The 15,003-nt window shown below is 42.5% G+C and overlaps 1 protein-coding gene and 1 pseudogene across 1 annotated transcript; both read left to right on the forward strand.

Annotated features, from left to right (window-relative positions):
• The first annotated feature begins 962 nt into the window (after positions 1 to 962).
• LOC121533048 (gastrula zinc finger protein XlCGF17.1) lies at positions 963 to 2,405 on the forward strand. The gene is made up of 2 exons (XM_045218475.1): positions 963 to 1,138; positions 1,277 to 2,405. The coding sequence occupies exons 1-2, from the start codon at positions 1,122 to 1,124 to the stop codon at positions 1,998 to 2,000; spliced, it is 741 nt and encodes a 246-aa protein (XP_045074410.1). The 5' UTR covers positions 963 to 1,121; the 3' UTR covers positions 2,001 to 2,405.
• Positions 2,406 to 9,167: 6,762 nt separating this feature from the next.
• LOC123487285 lies at positions 9,168 to 15,003 on the forward strand (annotated as a pseudogene).

A 15,003-nucleotide genomic window follows, 5' to 3' on the forward strand; every position in this document is an offset into this window, starting at 1 on the left:
GTATGGAGTAAAAAGTACATTATTTTCTTTAGGAATGTAGTGAAGTAAAAGTTGTCAAAAATATAAATAGTAAAGTACATATACCCACAAAAAACGACTTAAGTAGTACTTTAAAGTATTTACTTAAGTACTTTACACAACTGCGTTTGCCGCTAACATTATGAATAGGGCGCATAATTAGGCTTTTCCCCTACGCCTGTTGGCAAGACCGCCAATACAATCTCCCCTCGCACAAAGGCTTGACCGCCAATACAATCTCCCCTCGCACAAAGGCTTGACCGCCAATACAATCTCCCCTCGCACAAAGGCTTGACCGCCAATACAATCTCCCCTCGCAGAAAGGCTTGAAATGCTTCAAGTTGCTACTATTTTAATTCCTAAATTGGTCATCATTATGTGGCAGCGTTGCGTCTCCTTTTCAGAAAGCTCCATCAGAGTTTTTCTTCCCACAGTTTTAGTTAGCTAGCCAACTAGCCTAACTTTAGCTTGGCTTGTTTACCTCTGTAGTGGGGGGGGGGGGCGTAGCAAATTGACGAGGAAGGGTGGAGGGTGTTGGGCATGCAAATAGCGTGCATATGAAAACCAATCAAAAAGTTGCTCAAAGTTGCTAAAAATTTGAGCTAACCTCCCCTTTTAGCAGGAGTTTCCAGGCCAGTGAGTCACAGCTCGCTGTGTAGTAACATGGGTCGCACTTCAGCCAGACTACTGAAGTTCTTTCAGTACTGTAGGAATTGTTAAAGGGGCAATCTGCGATTGTTACATACATTTTTTGTAACTTTTAAATGATTTATATTTAGGCCTAGCCCAATATATTTATATATACATATTCTCCAAGAATCAATAGCTATGCCTATATTAGCCCAAACGGAAGACAGTTTTATCACGTGGAGGTTTCATTCAGGTTTCTCTGTTTAACCAAATACTCTGTTTGTCTTTGACAGAAGAGAGACCAGACTCAGAGGAACCAGAGCCAGAGACGTCCAAACCAGCAAGACCACACCACTGCTCCCACTGTGGAAAGAGTTTTACTAAGTTAGGGAACATAAAAATACATAAGACAATGCACTCTGGAGAGAAGCCTCACCATTGCTCCATTGACGTGATGGCGAGCGGGGATCAGCATGAGAGAAAACACACAGTACATGAGAGAAGACATCACATGAGAATAGAGTTCTGACTTGTGTTTTTGACTGATCATTTGTGTTTTGTTTATGCCACATGAAATCAAATTGTGTATATGAAATCATACTGAAAATTGATTTTTTTGTTTCTCCAGATCTGATTCCTTAAAGAATCACCAGAGAATCCACACAGGAGAGAGGCCGTACAGCTGCTCAGTGTGTGACAAGTGTTTCACCATTAAGGGTCACCTTACTAGACACCAGCTGACACACACAGGGGAGAAATCTCACCACTGCTCTGACTGCGGGAAGAGTTTCACTCTCTCAGGCAACCTAAAAACACATCAGTTAACACACACAGGAGAGAAGCCTTACCACTGCTCTGACTGTAAGAAGGGTTTCATCACTAAAGGTCAACTGACTGACCACCAACAGAGACACACAGCGGAGAAAACTCACTACTGCTCTGAGTGCGGCAAGAGCTTCAAGTGTTTAGTGGACCTGAGATGCCACGTTCAGCGCAAACACAGTGGGACACCCTACCATTGCACCCTCTGCGAGCGCAGCTTCAGCTCCCCACAGCATCTGAAGTACCACCAGATGAGACACACGGGAGAGAAACCGTTCGTCTGCACCGACTGCGGGAAGAGATTCACTCAGAGTGGGGGGTTGACATACCACAGGAGGATTCACACCGGAGAGAAACCTCACAGCTGTGATCAGTGTGACAAGAGTTTCACTATGAAGAGCAGTCTGCAATCACACCAGCGGACACACAGAGGAGAGAAGCCTTTTAAATGTGATCAATGTGGGAAGAAATTCACTCAGTCAACTAAACTGACTGTACACAAGAGAACACACAGGAGAGATGGCTTTTAGTTGTGATCAATGTGGGAAGAGATTCACTGAGTCAGGAACCCTCAATCTTTTTTGCATGGACCAGTGAAATGATGAGGTTCAATGGGAGGGCTGTGTTATGAGGCTCTCTGGAGCAACACACTGAGGTCAGAGGGAGGGGTGGAGGGAGGGTTGGGGCAGTGTTCATTCTGTCACCTATTTTGGGATGTAGTTTTAGTCTTTATGACTAAAATACCTTTTAGTCTTAGTCCCATTTTAGTAATTTCATTCTTCTTAGCTTTAGTTATTATCAGTCGACTAAAACTCTAGACAATTTGTGTGCAGTTTTGGTCATTTTAGTCCTATTTTACTCATTGTATACTGAACAAGAAATATAAACGCAACATGTAAAGTGTTGGTCCCATGTTTGAGCTGAAATAAAAGAAACCAGAAATTTCCCATACGCACAAAAAAGCGTATTTCTTTCAAATTTTGTGCACACATTTGTTTACATCCCTGTTAGTGAGCATTTCTCCTTTGCCAAGATAATCCATCCACCTGGCAGTTGTGGCATATCACGAAGCTGATTAAACAGCATGATCATTACACAGGTGCACCTTGTGCTGGGGACAATAAAAGGCCACTCTAAAATGTGCAGCTTTGTCACAACACAATGCTACAGATGTCTTACGTTGTTACGGATACAGGTATCCTGTGTTTTTGTGTGTTTCTACTCCTTCTGCCCTAATCACAGGTGTCCTGTATGTTCCTGATTGGTGGTCGTTGAGGTGTCTGCTGATTGGACCAATCAGTGAACATTCCTGTGCATTGCACCACCTGTTACTCGTTTTTTCGATCACACATCCCATTATATAAAAACCAGTCACTTGTGTTTGTTGTGAGAGAGAGAATATTTCTGTATGTGAGTATGGACACTGTGGTGTCCTGTTTTTGTTCACTCACTAAGTTGCCGGTTACTCTGGTTGGTAATTTTGTTAGACCACTGTTTTGTATGTGAGTAATGGATACTGTGATGTCCTGTGTTTAGAGTACTCATTAATTTGCTGGTTACTCTGTTTGGTAACTATTGTGTGTTTCTGGGAAAAGGGGAGTTTGAGCTAGCTGCCCTTGGGCATACATTTCCCGTAGAAAGAACTGTCTATAAACACTAGTTAGACCTGAGCGGACCACCCACTGTATTTTTGTATGGTAGCAGTAGCCTAGCGGTTCTTGAGGCAGGCAAGATCAGTTTAGGGTGTTTTTACACTATTGTTTCATTTCTTGGGTCCTGCTCAGCCCTTTTTCCCAAACCTTTACCGTGTGTTCAGAAATAAACCATTTGTGTTTGACGGTAGTTCATGGTTGTTGTGTCATATTTGTTCTCACTGTTCCATGCCACACTTATAATTTACATGAATTATGTTACGGGTTTCATGTCCATCACCCTAGACGTTCAAAGCCACGGGGTTCGTAACATAAAGTGGGGGCTCGTCTGGGATCTATCCCCTGCTACTCATGCAAATTAGTAAGTGTCTGGTTCAGTGTTGAGCTTGGCAGCTGTAACTACCTGTTTTTTTTTGTGTTCAGTAGTCGACGGCTCGTGTTGCTAGTAGGATGGCTACTTTTGAGTTGGATGCATTTTTGGAAAACCCTACGTGGGAGGTTTTTGAGAATTGCCGTAGAGTGGATCTACAGGTTTTGGCTGACCACTTTTCTGTACCCATACCGAGGGGTTTAGTGAAAGCAGAAGTTAGGGGAAGTAGTGCTAGCGATATTGTTGAACGAGCGAGTGCTTGAGTTACCGCCGCCTGAGTCTGCTGCTCCTGTAGGGGAGGTGGTGGCTGTTCCTGTAAGCCCATCAGTGTCTGAGGACGAGGCTAAGGCTCCGGCCACATTGCCCCGTTATGACCCACTCTCCCCACTGACTGACAGTGATGCCAGGATGGATGTCCGCTTGACACGGCTCCAAATGGAGGCGGAAGAGCGGGCACAAATCAGGCTAGACAAACTGGAGACGCGTAAGATGGAACTGGAGACGCGTAGGCTTGATCAAGAACTGGAGACGCGTAAGATGGAACTGGAGATGCGTAAAATGGAACTAGAGGCAGAAACAGCGAGGTTAGTCTCTGCTAATACTATGCCTGCTAGTGAGCCATCCTCACCAGCTGTGTCATCTGCTACGTTTGATATTAGTAGGCAGATCACCTTGGTACCTGTGTTCAGGGGAGTCAGAGGTTGATTCCTATTTCAGTGTGTTTGAACGGATAGCGGTAGCATTGAAATGGCCCGAAGAGGTATGGTGCCTATTACTTCAGTGTAAACTAACAGGTAAAGCCCAAGAGGTTCTGGCAGCGCTACCTCTTGAAGACAGTTTGAATTATGAAGTGGTCAAAGCTACTGTTCTTCGTGCCTATGAGCTTGTTCCTGAGGCATATCGACAGAGATTTAGGTCTCATAAAAAGTTTTGTATGGTAGCAGTAGCCTAGCGGTTCTTGAGGCAGGCAAGATCAGTTTAGGGGTGTTTTACACTATTGTTTCATTTCTTGGGTCCTGCTCAGCCCTTTTTCCCAAACCTTTACCGTGTGTTCAGAAATAAACCATTTGTGTTTGACGGTAGTTCATGGTTGTTGTGTCATATTTGTTCTCACTGTTCCATGCCACACTTATAATTTACATGAATTATGTTACGGGTCTCATGTCCATCACCCTAGACGTTCAAAGCCACGGGGTTCGTAACATACGTTTTGAGGGAGTGTGCAATTGGCATGCTGAATGCAGGAATTTCCACCAGAGCTGTTAACAAATAATTGAATGTTCATTTTTCTACAAAGCAAAAACAGGTTTTTAGGAATGTTTGCTAATTTATGAAAAATACTAAACGGGAATATAACATTTACATAAGTATTCAGACCCTTTACTCCGTACTTTGTTGACGCAGCTTTGGAAGCGATAACAGCCTTGAGTCATCTTGGGTATGACGCTACAAGCTTGGCACACCTGTATTTGGGGAGTTTCTCCCATTCTTCTCTGCAGATCCTCTCAAGCGCTGTCAGGTTGGATGGGGAGCGTTGCTGCACAGCTATTTTCAGGTCTCTCCAGAGATGTTCGATCGGGTTCAAGTCCGGCCTCTGGCTGGGTCACTCAAGGACATTCAGAGTCTTCTCCCAAAGTCACTCCTGCGTTGTCTTGGCTGTGTGCTTAGGGTCGTTGTCCTGTTGGAAGGTGAACCTTCGCCCCAGTCTGAGGTCCTGAGCGCTCTGGAGCAGGTTTTCATCAAGGATCTCTCTCTTTGCTCTGTTCATCTTTCCCTCGATCCTGACTAGTCTCCCAGTCCCTGCCGCTGAAAAACATCCCCACAGCATGATTTTGCCACCACCATTCTTCACCGTAGGGATGTTGCCAAACTTTCCTCCAGACGTGACGCTTGGCATTCAGGCCAAAGAGTTCAATCTTGTTTCTCATGGTCTGAGAGTGCTTTAGGTGCCTTTTGGCAAACTCAAAGAGGGCTGTGATGTGCCTTTTATGGAAAAGTGGCTTCCGTCTGGACACTCTACCATAAAGGTCAGATTGGTGGAGTGCTGCAGAGATGGTTGTTCTTCTGGAAGGTTCTCTCATCTCCACAGAGGTATTCTGGAGCTCTGTCAGAGTGACCATCGGTTTCTTGGTCACCTCCCTTACCAAGGCCCTTCTCCCCCGATTGCTCAGTTTGCGGGCGGCCAGCTCTAGGAAGAGTCTTGTTGGTTCTAAATGTTCTATGTATTACCACTGCTCTCAGTGTGGAAAGGAATATATCACATGAAATATAGGCTACTTAAAGTTCATGAGCGAACACACATACTGCTCGTACACTTGTGTGTTTTTCCATATACAGTTGAAGTCGGAAGTTTACATACACTTAGGTTGGAGTCATTAAAACTCGTTTTTCAACTACTCCACAAAGTTCTTGTTAACAAACTATGGTTTTGGCAAGTCGGTTAGGACATCTACTTTGTGCATGACACGAGTAATTTTTTCCAACAATTGTTTACAGACAGATTATTTCACTTATAATTCACTGTATCACATTTCCAGTGGGTCAGAAGTTCACATACACTTAGTTGACTGTGCCTTTAAACAGCTTGAAAAATTCCAAAAAAATGATGTAATGGCTTTAGAAGCTTCTGATAGGCTAATTGACATCATTTGAGTCAATTGGAGGTATACCTGTGGATGTATTTCAAGGCCTACCATAAAACTCAGTGACTCTTTGCTTGACATCAAGGGAAAATCTAAATAAATCAGCCAAGACCTCAGAAAGAAAATTGTAGATCCCCACAAGTCTGGTTCATCCTTGGGAGCAATTTCCAAACGCCTGAAGGTACCACGTTCATCTTTACAAACAATAGTACGCAAGTATATACACCATGGGACCACACAGCCGTCATACCGCTCAGGAGGAGACGCGTTCTGTCTCCGAGAGATGAACGTACTTTGATGCGAAAAGTGCAAATCAATCCCAGAACAACAGCAAAGGACCTTGTGAAGATGCTGGAGGAAACAGGTACAAAAGTATCTATATCCACAGTAGAACAAGTCCTATATCAACATAACCTGAAAGGCTGCTCAGCAAGGAAGAAGCCACTGCTCCAAAACTGCCATACAAAAATCCAGACTACGGTTTGCGACTGCACATGGGGACAAAGAACGTACTTTTTGGATAAATGTCCTCTGGTCTGATTAAACAAAAATAGAACTGTTTGGCTATAATAATGTTTGGAGGAAAAAGGGTGTGGCTTGCAAGCCGAAGAACACCATCCCAACCGTGAAGCACGGGGGTGGCAGCATCATGCTGTGGGGGTGCTTTGCTGCAGGAGGGACTGGTGCACTTCACAAAATAGATTGCATCATGAGGAAGGACAATTATGTGGATATATTGAAGCAACATCTCAAGACATCAGTCAGGAAGTTAAAGCTTGTTCGCAAATGGGTCTTCCAAATGGACAATGACCCCAAGCATACTTCCACAGTTGTGGCAAAATGGCTTAAGGACAACAAAGTCAAGGTATTGGAGTGGCCATCACAAAGCCCTGACCTCAATCCTATAGAAAATATGTGGGCAGAACTGAAAAGCGTGTGCAAGCAAGTAGGCCTACAAACCTGACTCAGTTACACCAGCTCTGTCAGGAGGAATGGGCCTTCACCCAACTTATTGTGGGAAGCTTGTGGAAGGCTACCCGAAACATTTGACCCAAGTTAAACAATTTAAAGGCAATGCTACCAAATACTAATTGAGTGTATGTAAACTTCTGACCCACTGGGAATGTGATGAAAGAAATAAAAGCTGAAATAAATAATTCTAAATGTATTTGGCTAAGGTGTATGTAAACTTCCGACTTCAACTGTATATATGCACTACCAGTCAAAAGTTTGGACACACCTACTCATTCAAAGGTTTTTCTTTATATTTACTATTTCCTACATTGTAGAATAATAGTGAAGACATCAAAACTATGAAATAACACATATGGAATCATGTAGTAACCAAAAAAATGTTAAGTGAGAATGTCAATTGTGTGCAAAGCTGTCGTCAAGGCAAAGGGTGGCTATTTGAAGAATCTCAAATGTAAAATATATTTTAATTTGTTTAACACTTTTTTGGTTACTACATGATTCCATATGTGTTATTTAATAGTTTTGGTGTCTTCACTATTATTCTACAATGTGGAAAATAGTCCAAATAAAGAAAAACCCTGGAATGAGTAGGTGTGTCCAAACATTTGCAAGGCACTGATACACTGATTATACCAAACATTTGTAACACCTTCCTAATGTTGAGTTGCACCCTCCCCTTTTTCCTTCAGAAAGGCCTCAATTCGTCGGGACTCTACAAGGTGTGGAAAGTGTTCCACAGGGATGCTGGCCAATTTTGACTCAAATGCTTCCCACAATTGTTTCAAGTTGGCTGGATGTCCTTTGGGATGTGGACCATTCTTGGTACACATGGCTAACTGTTGAGCGGGAAAAACCCAGCAGCACCGTTCAAAGGCACTTAAATATTTTGTCTTGCCCATTCACCATCTGAATACACAATCCATCTCTCACAGGTCTCAAAGCTTAACAATCCTTCTTTAACCTGTCTCCTTCCCTTCATCTACACTGTTTGATGTTGATTTAACAAGTGACATCAATAAGGGATCATAGCTTTCACCTGGATTCACCTAGTCAGTCAATGTCATGGACGGAGCAGGTGTTCTTAATGTTTTGTATACTCAGTGTATATCACTACAGATAATCAAGTGTTATTTGCATGTGATGCATTTGCGCTATTGTTTGCAGGATGAGTTGTATCTCATAGAGCGTGGCTTTAAGGGAATAGTATGGTCACATCTAGATAAAAACGAATGTGAAAAATGAACTGAGCAAATGTGTATTAACACATTACCTATTCATATAAGTATTTATTAATAACCTACATATGCATATTAAGCTTCTACGTCTGTGTACAGGAAAGTCTTATTTGTAAGACGTAAGATTAAATATATCAGCTTACTGTTGAATTATTACGACATTCTTTGCCAATACGAACGATGTAGTAAATATTGTTTCCAAACTGCGTTACCCACTCCAGTCAGCAGATGGCGATGTGCGTCTTTCAGGTGATGATTCTTGCGTGACGTACAATGGACTGGACAGGACTCTTCTTCAGCAACAACCACACGGCTACTCTTTCAACCACCTCAGTAGCTTGCTAGCCAACATAAAACCGAAAGATTGAGGCTTTAGACCATGTTTATGTACATTAGCTAATCTCAGTGTTTTAAACACATTTCTGTTGACGTATCTACTGGTTAACTTTCACATAATTTGCAAACTTGTTAAAGATTGAGACTGAGCCTAGCACTAGGCTAGTCGCTAATGCTAACTAGCTAGCGAACAACCCCGACCATGAGCTCACTAAACTACTCCTCCCCTGCTAAAGAAGAGGAGGTCTGGTGTATGGAGAAAGAAGCTCTGGGGCTGAACATTGCCGTGAAACAAGAAGAGGAGGCTGTCACAGTGGAAGAGGAGGAGGTAGAAGCTTTCAGAATGAAAAAGGAGGAAGAGGAGGCTATCACACTGAAAGAAGAAGAGGATGTTACAGTGAAAGAAGAGAAAGATCCGTTTGGAGTGAAGGAGGAAGAGGGGATAGAGGCTGTCACAGTGGAAGAGGAGGAGGTTGAAGCTTTCAGAATGAAAAAGGAGGAAGAGGACGCTGGTATATTGAAAGAAGAAGAAGATGATGTTATAGTGAAAAAAGAGGAAGAACCTTTTAGAGAGGAAGAGGATGCTATCTCAATAAAGGTGAAGAAGGAAGACATTTTTGGAGTGAAAGAGCAGGAGGAGGAGACAGAATATCAGATTAACACCAGTGAGTACTGTCTTAAAAACAGGGGCACAAACTATGCAGTTGTTGAAATAATGTGTGGTTTTTAAGGGGCATTATACTGAAGTTCTACACTTGATTATGTTGTTCTGTCTGAAGAAATCTGCAATTGGTCCATGCATTTTTGTAATTTTTAAATTAGTGACATAGAGGCCTAGCCATTAATTGTTGGAGAATGTAGCCTAATTGTAAACAAAGACGTAGAGTTTCAAAACAGGGTTAAAACTATAATTTTGATCTCATGCTCTGGTCAGTCCTTGCATCCATAGCTCTGTCTATGAATTTGAGAGGGGTTACTCTCCAACCCCGTCCCTCAGCTTTATACCAAAACAGTGGCAGGGTTTCCGCTGTTTTGTTGTTTGAACCGCAAATTGCCCCTTTAGTTCTAGTAACCTACCAAATAACAATAATGTACACTTAAAGTGTATCCTATACTAGTTTATTTATCCATTAGGTCTAATAAATGTATCCTATACTGACTAGTCTATTTATCCATTAGGTCTAATACATGTATCCTATACTGACTAGTCTATTTATCCATTAGGTCTAATACATGTATCCTATACTGACTAGTCTATTTATCCATTAGGTCTAATAAATGCATAACAACACTAAGTTTAATAGTGTTTTTATCAGCCTCCAAAGCACTACAGCAACTCTGTGATGGACACACTCTGATCTTTTATTGAGGGATCTAGTCTAGATTAAACCTCATAGACAGTTTTATCATGTGGAGGTTTCATTCAGGTCTCTCTGTTTAACCAAATACTCTGCTTTGACAGAAGAGAGACCAGACTCTCACTCTGAGAGCGGGAAGAGTCTTTCAGGGGAACCAGACCCAGAGACATCCAAACCAGCAAGACCACACCACTGCTCCCAATGTGGGAAAAAATTTATCCGGTTAGGACACCTGAAAGAACATAAGAAAACACACACAGGGGAGAAGCCTTATCACTGCTCCCAGTGTGGAAAGGGGTTTGGACAGTCAGGGCATCTAAAAGTGCATGAAAGAACACACACTGGAGAGAAGCCATATCAATGCTCCCAATGTGAAAATAAATGTTTCTCATCAGGGGACCTGAAGTCACATGAGAGAACACACACACACACTCTTTAGAGAGGCCATTCCAATGCTCTCAATGTGGAAAGAGATTTAGCCAGTTATCGCATCTGAAAGTGCATGAAAGAATACACACAGGAGAGAAGCCTTTCCAATGCTCTCAGTGTGGAAAGTGCTTTAGATACTCAGGGCATCTAAAAGTGCATGAAAGAACACACACTGGAGAGAAGCCATATCAATGCTCCCAATGTGAAAATAAATGTTTCTCATCAGGGGACCTGAAGTCACATGAGAGAACACACACACACACTCTTTAGAGAGGCCATTCCAATGCTCTCAATGTGGAAAGAGATTTAGCCAGTTATCGCATCTAAAAGTGCATGAAAGAACACACACTGGAGAGAAGCCATATCAATGCTCCCAGTGTGAAAATAATTTTTTCTCATCAGGGGACTTGAAAAAACATGAGAGAACACACTTAGTAGAGAGACCTTTCCAATGCTCTCAGTGTGAAAATAGTTTTATTCAGTCATCGCATCTGAAAAAACACAAGAAAATACACACAGGAGAACAACCATTCCAATGCCCTCATTGTGGAAAAAGTTCTACCCAGTTAGGGAACTTGAAAAGGCATGAGATGACACACACAGGAGAGAAGCCTTTTCACTGCTCCCTGTGTGGAAAGAGTTTTACCCATTTAGGGAACCTGAAAATGCATGAGATGACACACACAGGAGAGAAGCCTTTTCACTGCTCCCAGTGTGGAAAGGGTTTTGGACACTCAGGGCATCTAAAAGTGCATGAAAGAACACACACTGGCGAGAAGCCATATCAATGCTCCCAGTGTGAAAATACTTTTTTCTCATCAGGGGACCTGAAATCACATGAGAGAACACACTTAGCAGAGAGGCCTTTCCAATGCTCTCAGTGTGAAAAGAGTTTTACCCGGTTAGGGAGCCTGAAAAGACATTTGAGAACACACACAGGGGAGAAGCCCTACCGCTGCTCAGACTGTGGAAAAAGATTTACCCAGCTAGGGGATCTGAAATCACATAAGCGGACACACACAGGAGATAAGCCTTTCCAATGCTCTCAGTGTGGAAAAAGTTTTGCCTGGTTAGGGACACTGAAAAAGCATGAGATAACGCACACAGGAGAGAAGCCTTTCCAATGCTCCCAATGTGGAAAGAGTTTTACCCAGTTAGTGAACCTGAAAAGGCATGAAGGAACACACACACAGGATAGAATTCTTTCCAATGTTCTCAGTGTGGAAAGACATTTTCCCAGTCAGAGGACCTGAAATCACACGAGAGAATAGAGAGGCTGTGGTTCTGACTTATGTTTTTGACTGAGAATTTGTGCTTTTGGTTTATGCTACATGAAATCATATACTGTGTGTATGAAAGTTTACTCTAAAATAGGCTTTTGTTTTAGTTTTTCTTCTCAAGACATGATCACATCTAAAATCAGAATATTTGATTTAATTAGAATATATTTTACATGTATTTTATTTGTATTATGAATGTTGATTGATAGGCATAAACCCTTAGATGTTCATTGTATTATTTGGATATTTGTATTTCAAAATGTAAATTATTTTTAGATGAATAGAATGTGCATTTCTTGATTCTAACCTTGAACCCTCTTGAACTGAGTTGTTGTGTTTCATTTAGTTAGTTTGTGTAGTGGTCATAATGGGACCCAAGTCATCCAAAAGGTTGACTCTGGTTTGCACCAGGATGATCATCAAGACCAAAGGAGAATCATCAATATACAAACGGTCAAGCATGGTGTTGGTAATGTGATGGTTTGGGGATGCTTTGCTGCCTCAGGACCTGGACGACTTGCCTCAATAGAAGGAACCATTAATTCTGCTCTGTATTAGAGAATTCTACAGGAGAATGTCAGGCCATCTGTCTGAGCTGAAGCTGAAGCACAGCTGGGTCATGCAGCAAGACAATGATCCAAAACACACAATCAAGTCTACATGAAAATGGCTAAAAAGCAACACATTTGAAGTGTTGGAATGGCCTAGACAAAGTCCAGACCTAATCCCAATTGAGATGTTGAGGCAGGACTTGAAACAAGCAGTTCATGCTTGAAAACCCACAAATGTCGCTGAGTTACAGCAGTTCTGCTGGGACAAAATTCCTCCACAGCGACGTGAGAGACTGATCAACAACTGCAGGAAGCATTTGGTTGGAGTCATTGCAGCTAAAGATGGCACAACCAGTTATTGAGTGCAAGGGGGCAATTACTTTTTCACACAGGGGAATTGGGTGTTGCATAACTTTGTTTATGAAATAAATTAAATAAATATGTCATTGTTGTGTTATTAGTTCACTCAGGTTCCCTTGATCTAATATTAAGTTTTGGTTGAAGAACTGATAACATTCAGTATCAAAAATAGGCAAAAGTAGAGAAAATTAGAAAGGGGGAAAATACTTTTTCACGGCACTGTCCATATAGTTTAATATCATTGCAGTGCGAGGAGAGCTTTATTGACATCGCTTGTCCATATATGTATATATTCTTAATTTATTCCTTACTTAGATTCGTGTGTATTGGGTATATGTTGTGAAATGGTTAGATATTACTTGTTAGATATTACTGCACTGTCGGAGCTAGAAGCACAAGCATTTCACATTTCGCTAAACACGTGTATGTGACCAATAAAATGTTATTTTATTTATTGTAATTTAATTGTATTGTGTAGCTCACACTATGCTGTATCATAAATACACTTTGATTTGATTAGCTTGAACACATGGTTACAATATACGCTATTAAAAAAATAAAATAAAACATGGTTACAATATACGCTATTACAAAATAAAATAAAACATGGTTACAATATAAGCTATTACAGAATAAAATAAAACATGGTTACAATATAAACTATTATAGAATAAAATAAAATAGAGAGGTGAACTATCAATTCATAGAATTTATTTGCATAGATTAAACATGCCATCAATTCAATTGACCCAGTAGTGAACATAAATCATTACTACATAGAATTGCAGGAAATTCGTTTTAAAACAGCCATATAATCAAGCTTTTGGTTTTGGTATATTCGTGCATCTCAATAACCTAAATGCATTATTACCTCCAACTTGGCCCATTTCACATTTCCAGTTGCCCACCCTGACACACCAAGCTAGAGCAGGCCCTGCGTCTCAACCAATAGCCAATGTAGGTTAAATATCCCAAGCAGGGCTACAGAAACTTCCAGAGAGGGTCAGGCTCCTTGGGCGTTGCAGAGAGGGTCAGGCTCCTTGGGCGTTCCAGAGAGGGTCAGGCTCCTTGGGCGTTGCAGAGAGGTCAGGCTCCTTGGGCGTTGCAGAGAGGGTCAGGCTCCTTGGCGTTCCAGAGGGTCAGGCTCCTTGGGCGTTCCAGAGAGGGTCAGGCTCCTTGGGCGTTCCAGAGAGGGTCAGGCTCCTTGGGCGTTCCAGAGAGGGTCAGGCTCCTTGGGCGTTCCAGAGAGGGTCAGGCTCCTTGGGCGTTCCAGAGAGGGTCAGGCTCCTTGGGCGTTGCAGAGAGGGTCAGGCTCCTTGGGCGTTCCAGAGAGGGTCAGGCTCCTTGGGCGTTCCAGAGAGGGTCAGGCTCCTTGGGCGTTGCAGAGAGGGTCAGGCTCCTTGGGCGTTGCAGAGAGGTCAGGCTCCTTGGGCGTTCCAGAGGGGGTCAGGCTCCTTGGGCGTTGCAGAGAGGGTCAGGCTCCTTGGGCGTTCCAGAGAGGGTCAGGCTCCTTGGGCGTTCCAGAGAGGGTCAGGCTCCTTGGGCGTTGCAGAGAGGGTCAGGCTCCTTGGGCGTTCCAGAGAGGGTCAGGCTCCTTGGGCGTTGCAGAGAGGGTCAGGCTCCTTGGGCGTTGCAGAAGGTCAGGCTCCTTGGGCGTTGCAGAGAGGGTCAGGCTCCTTGGGCGTTCCAGAGAGGGTCAGGCTCCTTGGGCGTTGCGGTGACCACTCTGGTTTGGTCAAGCCTCCGACGGGCATCTGCAGTGCCCACACATAGCTTATAGTTGTTCATCATTCTCGCCACCGCCAGAGAGAAGACAGGGAAGAAACCATCATTTACCTCTAGGCTGCTATAGACTCTATATTTATTTGGTTTGTCATTCTGCCGTTTTTCATGGGATTTTAGGGGTAATTAAATCATTTCTTTAGAATTTAACCGAATTAATTTGTCCAGAAATAGTTTGACCAACTCCTTGTATTCTCAAATTGAAAGAGGGAGGGAGAGCCGCTCCTCTGCGCTCCGCCAGGGCTACACCCCTGCTGAAAATATGGGGTTTTGTTTGCGCCATTATTGCCATATTAAATCAAATTGGATAAAGCCTACTCAAAAATACATTTGTATGTTGTTTTAAAAACAATCTCAAGACATTAATTCAATATTGAGTATGTCCGTTTGAATATAGAGTATCAGATTCAATGTACACGCTGATTAAATAGTATTTTTTTAAATCTCACTGTGGTTTCTGTGTTTTTGTGTGTGTGCGTGTGTGTATGTCAAGTGCTATTTCAATGTGAAGCATTTGCGTAATTGTTTACATCGGTGTTGTATCTTACAGAGTGTGGCTTTAA

The sequence above is a fragment of the Coregonus clupeaformis genome, unplaced genomic scaffold (genome assembly GCF_020615455.1).
Source record: "Coregonus clupeaformis isolate EN_2021a unplaced genomic scaffold, ASM2061545v1 scaf1601, whole genome shotgun sequence".
NCBI lineage: Eukaryota > Metazoa > Chordata > Actinopteri > Salmoniformes > Salmonidae > Coregonus > Coregonus clupeaformis.